Here is a 12,347-nt window from a genome sequence, read left to right as displayed (position 1 = left end):
CCTCGCCTCCACCCACTCCAAATTCACCACCTGTTCACTGCAACACTCTTCTCTGCCAGCAATGCAACTGTGAACAACTTCTGATCTTGCAGTTCATACTTCCTACCTGTTAATCTCACAACAGGAAGCGCTGGCCATGAGATTCAAAGTTGTTCACTGTCAAGTGCAGAGTCTCCCATGTGTTAAATTCCCTGGTAAATTGGGAATGAGAAAGTGTGTAGATTTCCCCAGGGGATTACTAGAACTGGTTTATAGAACTCTCCAGACTTACTGGGGAAAGGGTCAGTGTGAGTGGGAGGGTGGAGAACCCAGCCCAGAGGGAGATATTGGGAGATAAGCAACAAGGGATGTCATAAGTGGGGAGGAGTTTGAATGTTATAAAAGCTGTAGTATTAGAGAGCACATGGTCTTTGGTTACCTTCACCCCTGCCAGCACTCGAGAGGAGAGGGGGTACCCTAATCAGGCCCAATTACCTAAGGCTGAACCAAGGAGTAGTTTCTGTTAACCAGTGGCATTCCTACGGGGGCTGACACCCGGGGTGGATCGCCGATGCGCCCCCCCCCCGGCAAAAAAAACCCCGATCCCCCGCCGAACCCCCCCGGGTGCACGCCGCTGGGGGGGGGGGGGTGCCGCGCGCCTGCCGGCTCTTCGTTTTCATGCTCCCTCTGCCCCGGAACAGGAAGTAACCTGAGAGAGCATGAAAACAAAGAGCCGACAGACGCGCGGCACCCCCCCCCCAGCGGTGTGCATCCGGGGCAGACCGCCCCCCCCCTTGGTATGCCACTGCTGTTAACAAGAACAATAAATGTGAGGAGAGCTGCGGGTGGGTAGAAAGGGTTAACCCCCCCCAGGAGCAGAGCAGGAAGAAGTCTGTTCAGTGCCAGAGATAGCCGACAGGCGCGTGGCACCCCCCCAGCGGCGTGCACCCGGGGCGGACCGCCCCCCCTTGGTATGCCACTGCTGTTAACAAGAACAGTAAATGTGAGGAGAGCTGCGGGTGGGTAGAAAGGGTTAACCCCCCCTCCAGGAGCAGAGCAGGAAGAAGCCTGTTCAGTGCCAGAGATAGCAGGTCATGGAAGTGCACCTCTGGAAGTAGAGGATGAACAAGAAGGTCATCCTCTACTTTCTGAGTGGGTCTGGCAGCTAGGTAAAAGTCCAGCAGGACAGCTTGCCACGGGAGAGCAGGAAGCCACAGCCTTTGATTGTTCTGCCAGAAAGGATGAGTATTGGAGGACTGGATGATACTGTTAATATGTAAATACCCTAGAATTTTTCAAGAGATTATCAATTCAGTTACTAGAACCCTTGCCAATAATCTTGGACTGTTAGCAAGGCCTCTATCAATAATGAAGTTTGGATATCTACCCATTGTAGCATTCCAGTAAAGTTTGATATTACATGTAATATAAATCCTGGACTGGAGAGTTTCTTTGGAGTACTAGTGAAGTCAATTTGCTCATAGACTATTAGAGAAATAATAAAGAGCATGGCTTAAAACCCTACAGCCTACTGGGATCAAGCCCGGCCCCAGCCTGCACCCAGCTCTTAAGAACAGAACTATTGCTTGGGGCCCTTGTTCAGGTACCTGACCCAAGCGCTTAGCCGGTCCAGAACTTGTATGGGAGAACAAGGTTACACATGTTTAGCAGAAAATTTCTGCTTTTCTGAGGGGCATGTCTAGGGTATTTACATATTAACAGCAGGAGACTTAGCAGGTTTGCCCTGGAAGGCTTTCCTTGCATCCTCTTCATCACTGGAAGACTCTCCGTGCATTCTCCTCCTCCTCCTGGGAAGTTCCTTACACATTCTTCATTTCCCTCTCCCTCTCTAAAGGCCTCTCCACATTTTCTTGCCTTCTACAAAAGTCCACACTAGGTTCTTAGTATCATTCTAGTAGACAGCACTATTCTACAAAAGTCCTCCATGCATTATTCTTCTCCCAAAAGCTCTCATCCCATCCCCTCTCTAGCACCCTCTGATCCTGATCCTGGCCTCTTCTTGACCCTCCCTGCCCAGCAGGAGAAGCAAAACGTAACACAGAGTCAACTCCATGTGCTGTGTTGTGCCAGTCTTGCAGTATAATCCTTGAGATTTACAAGATCGGGCACCTTATACCACAAGTTTGAGCCAGGAAGCTGATGCTGTGATAAGTGTTGTGTCTCCTGCCCGCTGTGAGGGACAGGAAAAGGATAATCCAGGAATCCTCTCCACCATCTCATGCTGTTGTTCTGCTGCTGGGTGGCATCTTTGCTTCTTGGCTGACTCACATGGATGGAGGAAGAAAAGCCTAGATGCATCTCCATGATCTACCAATCTAGCTGGGCAGAAAACAGAGAGGATAAGCCAGGATCTGCGCTCCACCAGCAGTTCAGCTACAGGACGCTCCCCATCCGAGTTACTACTCCTGAAAGTGCGTGGTTTATAGAGCGGATCATGTCATGGCAGGAAAAGAAGCATCAGGGCAGTGCAGAAAAAGCAACTCACATGGGCCAGTCAAAAGAGGGAGCAATGTACAAAGAGTGTGCTCATTCATGAGCCTGCAGGAACCCCCCCTCCTTCTGCCCTGTGGCACCCTCATAGACCTGTTCCTGTATGACCCGAGCATGTGCCAGCAGAGAAAGGACTCAAAAGTGGTTCCTGCTGCCTCTCAGTGAATCAGATATGGCACAATCCATGAGATAAATGAAATAAAGAAGAAAAGAGGGAGAGAGGATCAGAGATCACACTGGAGAGAGGCAGTGTCAATCCATAGACCAAGCTGGGGAGAAGGAAGAAAAGAAGGGCAAGAGAACAAGGATCAAGCTGGGGAAAGAGAACAAGAAAGCACAAACTTTTGTATTTTGATCTGAAGAAAGGGAGGAACAGCCAAAGGCAAGAGGTTTATAGGGAGAGAGGGGGTATGGAAGAGATGAGTGGGAATAGCAAAGGGAGAAGAATGAAGCAGGAAAAGGACAAATAAGCACATAACAGTTCCTATACTGGGGGAGACTGAAGGTCCATCAAGCCCAGTGTTTCCAACAGTGGTCAATTCAGGTTACAAGTACCTGGCAAGAACCCAAACAGTACAATACATTTTATGCTGCTTATCCCAGAAATAAGCAGTGGATTTTCCCCAAGCCCATCTTAATAATGGCTTATGGACTTTTCTTTTAGAAAGTTATCCAAACCTTTTTTAAACCCCACTAAGCTAACTGCTTTTACCACATTCTCTGGTAACAAATTCTAGCATTTAATTACACGTTGAGTGAAGAAATATTTTCTCCAGTTTGTTTTAAATGTACTACTTTGTGGCTTCATTGCGTGCCCCTTAGTCCTAGTATTTTTGGAAAGAGTAAACAAGCGATTCACGTCTACCAGTTCCACTCCACTTATTATTTTATAGACCTCTATCATATCTCCCCTCAGCCATCTTTTTTCCAAGCTGAAGAACCCTAGCCGCTTTAGCCTTTCCTCATAGGGAAGTTGTCCCATCTCCTTTATCATTTTCGTCGCTCTTCTCTGTACCTTTTCTAATTCCACTATATCCTTTTTGAGATGTGGTGACCAGAATTGAACACAGTGTTCAAGGAGTGGCCACACCATGGAGCAATACAAAAGCATTATAATGTCTTCATTTTTGTTTTCCATTTCTTTCCTAATACTAACACCTCTGGAACCTTATTGTTAAAATCAGCATTACATTGACCACCCTCCAATCTTCCGTTACCATGCTTGATTTTAAAGATAAATTACATATTACTAACAACAGTTCTGCAAGTTCATTTTTCAATTACTCTGGGATAAATACCATCCAGTCCAGGTGATTTGCTACTCTTCCATTTGTCATATTGCCTCATTACATCTTACAGGGAGAGAGGAGTGGAGAGCTAAAAGAGAGAGGAGGACAAGGGGGAAGAAGGGCATGAAGAGAGAAACAAGAGATATCCTTCAAAGGAAATGCAGGTGGTACAGGGATTGTCAGGTCCCATAAGCTAGTCAAGAAATACACAACGCTACTCCAATAAAACAGGTATCACCTTAACAGTACATTTTTGGGTAGATCTCATCCAGGAGTTAGCTTTGCTTCTTCTCCTCACTCTCTCTCCCTCCTGTCCTGTGTTGAAGCTAAATCTGGCTGTCTTCCTTTCTCCCCATCCTGACCTTTCCTTCTGACTATGCAGGTGTGAACAAGGAGGAGTATAGTATGGCCTCAGTATTTGCACCTACCTAAGTTAGTCCTCAATCTTCTCTGGAGAACCTACTGGGTCTTTTGTTGCAAGCTTTGATGCCAAGCTGTTTTAGTAGTTGGCTTTCAGTTGCTGCAAATTCATTTCTTTTGTTGGTTTGGAAGGGTCACAATAAACATAGCTTTGAACTATTTACAGATTTGACTGACCCTTCTCCAGCTGTATCTCTTGTCCCAGTCTCCCAAATTCATATGATCCAGGCACACTCAGGAAACATGATCCACAAACTGCAAGTCACACGTTTTAGCTGAAGCATTCAAAGTTATCTTTTTTTTAACTAGTAAGAATGGCCAGCAGTCCAATCCTTAGAATAGGATTTTAGGGCAATGTTTTGCTTTTCAACCCAAAAGGGTGGAGGGAGATTATCTTACAGAATAAATTAAAAGCTTGGCTGTTTTCTGTATTATCTAGTAGCTGTAAGAAGTAACAGCGAGGGGATGCTGTTAGTTTATAATATTTCCTGATTTAAGGAAGAATATAATGAGATAGGGGAAAGGTTGAGCTGATGTGTGTTTTATGTTTTTATATTTTGTTTATACCTAATGTAAATCTCTTGGTGTGATCTAAGGCCGGGAGTGCAGCATATAAAAGTTTTAAATGTAATAAGTACATAAAAATTGAGAGAAATCTCAAAATTGCTACAGAATCCACTGGCCGAGAGCACATGTAAAAGTCGGGTTTCTGCCTCTGGTGCATGCAACCTCTTGCCATCCACACACACACTGATGCTTTTAAAGAACAGTACCAAGGCCTCAGGTGTTCAGCGCTGCGTGCGTCTGGTAGCGCTATACAAATGCTAATAATAAAGGCCTCTTTCACCATAACTTCTGCCTCCTACAGGCTCTTCCATGACGACCCTGACGCTCTGAAATTCTTTGAGAGGTTCAAGCACATGAAGCCCGATGAGCTGCAACACTCAGAGGATGTGAAGAAACATGGAAACACCGTCTTCACTGCCCTGGGTAAAATCATAAAGAAGAAGGGGCACCATGAGGCAGAGTTGAAGCCACTGGCAAAGAGCCATGCCACAGTACACAAGATCCCCATTAAGCAGCTGGAGGTATGTGGAGCTGACAGGGTGTGCATGCCATGCTCTTGTCACCTGATTAGTGACAAGAATTAGGGTTCCCTTTAACTTCAGGATCAACAGTGGATGATATAACTTTCTCTCCCTCTTGAGTTTGGGGGGAGAGAAGAAACTTAATACAAATGTATAAATTAGAATCAGGGGTGTCAAACTGCAGTCCTGGAAGGCTGCAAACCAATCAGGTTTTCAGGGTATCCCTAATGAATATGCATCACAACAAAAATGAATATCCTAATTTCAATCTAATTACAATCAAATAATGCTGCATTACTAGTAGGAGTGGAGGAGTGGCCTAGTGGTTAGAGCAGTGGTCTTGCAATCCAGAGGTGGCCGTCAAATCCCACGGCTGCACCTTGTGATCTTGGGCAAGTCACTTAACCCTCCATTGCCTCAGGCACAAACTTAGATTGTGAGCCCTCCTGGGACAGAGAAATATCCAGAGTACCCAAATGTAACTCACCTTGAGCTACCACTGAAAAAGGTGTGAGCAAATCTAAATAACTAGTAACCACTATCCACTCTTAAAATATATTCAAAATACTTTATTCAACATTTCTTATACCACTTACAAAATATATATATACCTTTATAAAAACCCACTAATCTACTACTACTACTACTTATCATTTCTATAGCGCTACTAGATGTACGCAGCGCTGTACACTTGAAGATGAAGAGACAGTCCCTGCTCGACAGAGCTTACAATCTAATTAGGACAAACAGGACAAATAAGAGATAAGGGAATATTAAAGTGAGGATGATAAAATGAGGGTTCTGAACAAGTGAATAAGGGTTAGGAGTTAAAAGCAGCATCAAAAAGGTGGGCTTTTAGCTTAGATTTGAAGATGGCCAGAGATGGAGCTTAACATACTGGCTCAGGAAGTCTATTCCAGGCATATGGTGCAGCAAGATAAAAGGAATGGAGTCTGGAGTTAGCGGTGGAGGAGAAGGGTGCAGATAAGAGAGATTTACCCAGTGAACAGAGTTCCCGGGGAGGAGTGTAGGGAGAGATGAGAGTGGAGAGGTACTGAGGAGCTGCAGGGTGAATACACTTATCTACTATAATAAAAGCACCTCCAACGTTCTGAAGCTGACTCCGTGGCAGTGAAGGGTTTGTGGGGTTCATGCTACGTGTAACGTTGTATACATCTCCTGTCCTGACGTTTGCATGCTTCCTGGTTCATCACAAGCAGCAGTGACCAACCACACGATAGCAGCACGAGGCACACCAATGTACCCTCAGTCCGCACCCAGCATCGCCGGCATCAACACTGCTGGTACTGACGCCGCTACCAGCCCCCTGCAAGCCACTCTCCTCACTACTCACAACCTTCATGCATACCACACACACTCAAACATCTCTCTTCAGAGCTTCAGATCAGGATATTTCTATTCAAACATATATATGTATTCAATATCTCTTCTGATTTACACTGTGTTAACACAAGAATTTAAACATTTAAACTGAAAAGAATAGTCCAGCTTCACATTAATAGTCCCACCTTCCTCTCGCTGGACAGTATAGTTCCATTCATAAGCTGTTACACAGGATCACTGATAGAAATTGTTCATTCATACTCCCAAACTGTGCTCAGAAATTCAATTTATCATTGCGTCGCAATTTTACTTCTTGCAACTCGTAACTCAACGAGTTGCCAATCTGAAATGCCAAATAACAGCAAACGCGAGCATGAGGGCTGTTTTGTAAGATTTATTCGGCGGCGCATTTCGGATTGGCAACTCGTTGAGTTACGAGTTGCAAGAAGTAAAATTGCGACGCAATGGCAAATTGAATTTCTGAGCCACAGAAATTAATTACAAATATCAACAAAGATGTGGATATAGCCCACACCTTTTTGTACCTGAGGCAATAGAGAGTTAAGTGACTTCTCGAGATCACAAAGATCAGTAGGTGGAGAGAAAATTTTAATTAAGCAATACCTCCATTTCCTTCTATGACGTTTGATTTTTGGATATTCTATATTAGCAGTCTGCCCCATGAAAAGAAAGTAGGCATTAGACTGAAAACGACTTCCAGCGCTAAGTTTACTCATTCACTAGGTGTCACTGTTTGCACGATATCTGGCATTCCCATTCTGCACCCAACTTCAATAGTGTAATGACAACAGAATATCAGAAGCCTAAGCTGGAAATTAAACCTAGAACCTGTTATGATGCTGTCCTGATAGCTCACAACATTGCAGTGCAGGGATCCAGGTTCACATATCTCATCTGATGGAACTCGTTGGGTCTGGGCATGCTATGGAGGTTATACAGTTAGTAGACTATATCATATGGGTATTGGCCAACCAGTGATGCTAAAGGTGCACCTTAGAGAGGTCTTCTTTCCAACTCTGAACCCAGCAAGTGGATTTTGTGCAACCCAGGCAAAACCATCTGGGGAAGGGAGGGTTATAAAAACAGAGGAAAAAGACATTCATTTCAGCATAGTCTACCTACCTTGCTGTTGTGAAATTAGGGTCACTACATTTTCAGGACTGACAATAGAACACAGTATACTGAATGCTGCTGAGGTCCAGGAAAGCAGGCATTCACATTTATCACTGAGGTGCTGCTCACAAGCCTGCATGGACCCCGACAAACAGCAGGGCATTAAAAGGTAGGCCTGAGAACCTACAGAGGGGTAGAGATGGTGGAGCCTGGTCTGGTTTCACACTTTGGGTGGGAGAGACCACGATCAGGGGGAGCAAGAGGTTCCTAAAACACTCTTCAGTCTCTTCTGGTATAACTACCAGTGTTGTCCTAACCGTGGCCCTTAACTGGTTAGCAGTGTGAATATCAGTGCTAACTGGTTATGTTTCAGCTCTTTCCAAGCTCTTCCCATGGACAGGGCAGGAGTGGTTAACAATGATATTCAGCGGCACTGTTCAGTTAAGTGCTGTGAATGTCAGCACTCAGATGGACACAAGCGATTTCACCTATCAGTAAAATCGCTGTTAAGTATCAGGCGGTAAACATCTAAAAGTAGGCAGGAGATTAGAGCAGCAGACTGAACACTAAACACCAAAGAAGATAGGGTTCAAATCCCACTTCTGACAACCGTTGTGACCTTGGGCAAGTTATGCCACCCTCTGTTGCCTCAGATAGAAACGTATAACCTCATTTAGTAACATATATTCATGTATGTTATATAATACAAGCCCAGTAGGGGTTATTTAGTAACTGTTGAGCCAATATTCCAAGGCACTTACATATGCGGAGACCCATTTTACATAGAGCACAGAGATCAGAATTAAGACATCCAGTTTGGGCTGTGCTCAGTGTCGGTGTCTTTTTAGAAAAGGATCTGCTGATGTTCCAGATTGAGATAGAATGACTTAAAAGTGGTACAGGACACTAAACTAACCAAAAGTCTTCTACTGCCAGGAAACAAAGGGGTGTTGAGCTTGTTTCTGCTAAGCTACCATTTGAGTCTCTCATGAGATTCATAGTACCTGGTCAACAATTACCAGGAAGATGCTAAGGCTCAAATAGGTATGCATAGTAGAGGTGCTGCTCCTCAGCACAGGGCCGCCGAGAGGGGGAGCAAAATTCCAAGGGGCCCGGGCCTCCAAGGGGGGTCCAGCGCCAGGGTCTCTCTCTCTCTCTCTCCTGCTCCTGACAGGACCCAGGTGATCGCATCCCAACAGGAGCAGGAAAGAGAAAACTCTGGCACCGGGCCCCCCTTGCAGGCTGGGGAGGACCCGGAGGAGCAGATACTGCAGGTTTTCCTCCAGCGCTGGTCTTCACTCTGCCCATTGCTTGCCAAGCAGCTGCTTTTCCTCTCAGGCCATGCTTGCTTGGTTTTGAAATTGAGCATTCGCTGAGAGAAAAAGCAGCCTCAAGGGCAGGCAACGGGCAGAGTGAGGAGCAGCGCTGGAGGAAGACCTCTTCTGCTGGCAGGACCTCGGGATCCCCACCAGCCAAGGTATTTTACATTGCAGTTGCAGCAGCGGTGGCGATCCAGGAGGGGAGGCGGCAACAGCGGCAATCCTGGGGGGGGGGGGGGGAGGCGGCAGCGGTGACGATCACAGGGGGGTGAGGCGGCCCTACCTGAACAGGTCAGATGTACACTGGCAGAGCTGTGAGAAAGCTTTCTGTGTTGTACCAAGTAGTAGATAAATGAAGGACTTAAGTTTCCAGCACTCTCTATGTGATGTCTCCCATCAGCAGTAAAGATTACAAATAGGAAGAAAGAAAAATAAAGTTCTGAGACTAAGAAAAGTAACCCAGAGACATGTTTCTCACTCTCTTCTCTCTTTGGTAATCTTTAGCATATTAGTGCAAAAATTATCGACGTTTTAAAGGAGAAGCACCCTGCTGACTTTGGCGCAGACGGACAAGCTGCCATGAAGAAATTTCTAGACATGTTCTGCCATGAAATGGCTGCCGGCTACAAGGAACATGGTTTCCATGGTTAAACCCAGCGAGGGGGAGAGAGTGAGGAGACTGCAACATTATCCCATCACTTTGTACCAGCATGCCTCAAAGCCTCTTCCCATTTCAGAGCACTAGCAATACTCATAGAGGCTCACAAAGTGTGCTATGCACAAATTAGAATTTAGTGTAATAAATATTGAATTTGGTTTAGGAAATAGCTGTGGATTCTTGTTAGCAAGGTGTAAGACTGGTAGTCGTTTTTCTCCTATTAAAAGGAAACAACAGGGCAGTAAATGCAAAAAGTCCACTGGCATGAGACTTAAAAATTTGTGAGCTGAAGCACAATTCCTCAATATTACTACCATGTTCTTGCATTTTGCTCCTTGGTACTAGGACCGGGCCTCCCATTGAGCAACCATGTTTTTCACCCGGCCTGCTTTTCAGCCTCTACTGACCTGCAAACGAGGCCCTACAATGAGTCTCTGCACATCTTCCACATCCCTCTGCATTCCCCATAGGCTGCCCTCGGTTAGTACTGGAGTTCAACTGGCAAGCTATGTATCACCAGTAGCTCAGTGGTTCCCAAACCTGTCCTGGGGGAACCCCAGCCAGTTAGGTTTTCAGGATACCTGCAATGAATATTCGTATTAGATTTGTATGTACTGTCTCCATTGCATGCAAATCTAACTCATGAATATTCAGACAGTGCATGCAAAATCTAACATGAATATTCATTGAAAATATCCTCAAAATCTGACTGGCTGGGGTTCCCCCAGGACAGGTCTGGGAACCACTGCAGTAGCTAAGTAGCAAGATTTCTTTATCCCATGTTCATCTATAGAAATCATCCATGGCTAGCTAATGAACTTAACTGTTACATAACTATACTTGTTATAAGCCGAGCGATCTGTATAACTGATTGTTGGCCAGTGTAACTCTGCCCAAATCACCAGAATTAGCTGTGTAGCCAGTTGTCCATCATAAGCAGAGAACAGCTTATAGAGAGACAGCTCAGCATTCAATGAGATGATTGGTCATCTTGAACACAATAAACTTTGTAGCATTTAATTTTAATGTGAGCATGAATTAGCTTGTTTTCTCAATGAATCAATAAAGTGTTTGCATACTAGACAAATGCAGTTGTTATCATTCTTGTTGAGCTGTGACTTGAGTAAGGAAGAGGTGCCTGACACCAGTGGCTCAGCCAGACACCCACAACCGTCTCTCCAGGTTACATCTCTTGGGCCTGCTTTGCTTCTGGCTATAGACACAGTACAGTCTCAATTATGTGACCTTTGCCAATCTGGCATATCTGACAGACACCCCCCCCCCCCAGGTGACATCATCACGTTGCCATTAAGAAGAGCGTAGGTTCTCTTCTGTTTTCTGGCTTCACACGCTGAAAGGAAGCCATGTTTGAACTGAGACCATGCTTCTCTGCAAGGGCAATGCTTTGCCTGCTGTACAAGAAGCACAATCATGCCCTATACAAACTTGTTTTCTTCTCTTTTTTTTTTATTTGTACCCCACGCTTTCCCACTCATGGCAGGCTCAATGCAGCTTAGGTACTTATTTGTACCTGGGGCAATGGAGGGTTAAGTGACTTGCCCAGAGTCACAAGGAGCTGCCTGTGCCTGCAGTAGGAATTGAACCCAGTTCCCCAGGACCAAAGTCCACCACCACTAGGCCATTCCTCCTTCAACTGTTGTTGATTAGTGTTAATAAACAATATTTTAAACACAGATACCCAATGCCTGTTCATGCATAAAGTATGTTTTCCATTCATTCTTTATGGGGTTACCATTGTTTTCTGTATTATCAGACTTTTCACTTATCCGACAACGGTTCGGTCCCATTTATGTCGGATAGTCGAGACTGTACTGTATTGCTACTGAGTCTTTCTACCCACAGGAACTCCAAAAGGTGCCTCTATGGTACCCCCGAGCTGGTCTCGGAATTGAAAACCGGTCTTTCCTCAGAGCAGTGCTCAGGACTTGTCAACAAGCCACCAGCCCCATTTGTGTTCCAATAAAAGAGCACACAGCAAGCAGTACTGCTCACTCTGTTTCAGGTATCAACCATGCTATTATTACTTTCACCATTCTCCAAGCAGTTGCCCCCTTCTTATTCTACAGAAGCTGCCAGGTTAGCCACAGAGTTATAAATCAAGTCCAACTGGTTTCATACTGTAGTCTCGCAAATGACCTCACATGTACACTGGATGAAGCATTTGAATCTCATTCTACACAAGGGGATTTGTGACATCATTATGAAAACACGACTGCTTTCAGGGACTCGAGGGAACAGTTAATGACTCTCACTGATAATGGGTTGGCAGTAAAATCTGCAGTTGCTAAAAGTGGATAATGATACGATTTGCTTCTTCAACTCTCTTCAAATGAATTTAAAATGTATTCATAAGTACATAAGTATTGCCATACTGGGACAGACCAAAGGTCCATCAAGCCCAGCATCCTGTTTCCAACAGTGGCCAATCCAGGTCACAAATGCCTGGCAAGATCCCAAAAAAGTACAAAACATTTTATGCCGCTTATCCCAGAAATAGTGGCTTTTCCCCAAGTCCAATTTAATAATGGTCTATGGGCTTTTCCTTTAGGAAGCCGGCCAAACATTTTTTAAAACTAGCTAACCA

General features: G+C 45.0%; 1 protein-coding gene across 1 annotated transcript in view; it reads left to right on the top strand.

Annotated features, from left to right (window-relative positions):
• The window catches only part of MB (myoglobin), a 37,022-nt gene extending 26,193 nt beyond the window's left edge, over positions 1–10,829 (top strand). Inside the window, exons 2-3 of the mRNA XM_030206998.1 lie at positions 5,068–5,287; positions 9,589–10,829. Coding sequence (XP_030062858.1) covers positions 5,068–5,287; positions 9,589–9,735 — 367 coding nt within the window. The 3' untranslated portion in view covers positions 9,736–10,829. The remainder of the gene's footprint in view (positions 1–5,067; positions 5,288–9,588) is intronic.
• The last annotated feature ends 1,518 nt before the right edge of the window (positions 10,830–12,347 follow it).

This window comes from Microcaecilia unicolor, chromosome 1, assembly GCF_901765095.1.
Source record: "Microcaecilia unicolor chromosome 1, aMicUni1.1, whole genome shotgun sequence".
In the NCBI taxonomy this organism is placed as follows: Eukaryota; Metazoa; Chordata; class Amphibia; order Gymnophiona; family Siphonopidae; genus Microcaecilia; species Microcaecilia unicolor.
Note: the sequence above shows the minus strand (reverse complement) of the source record. Positions and strands in the feature narration are given on the sequence as shown.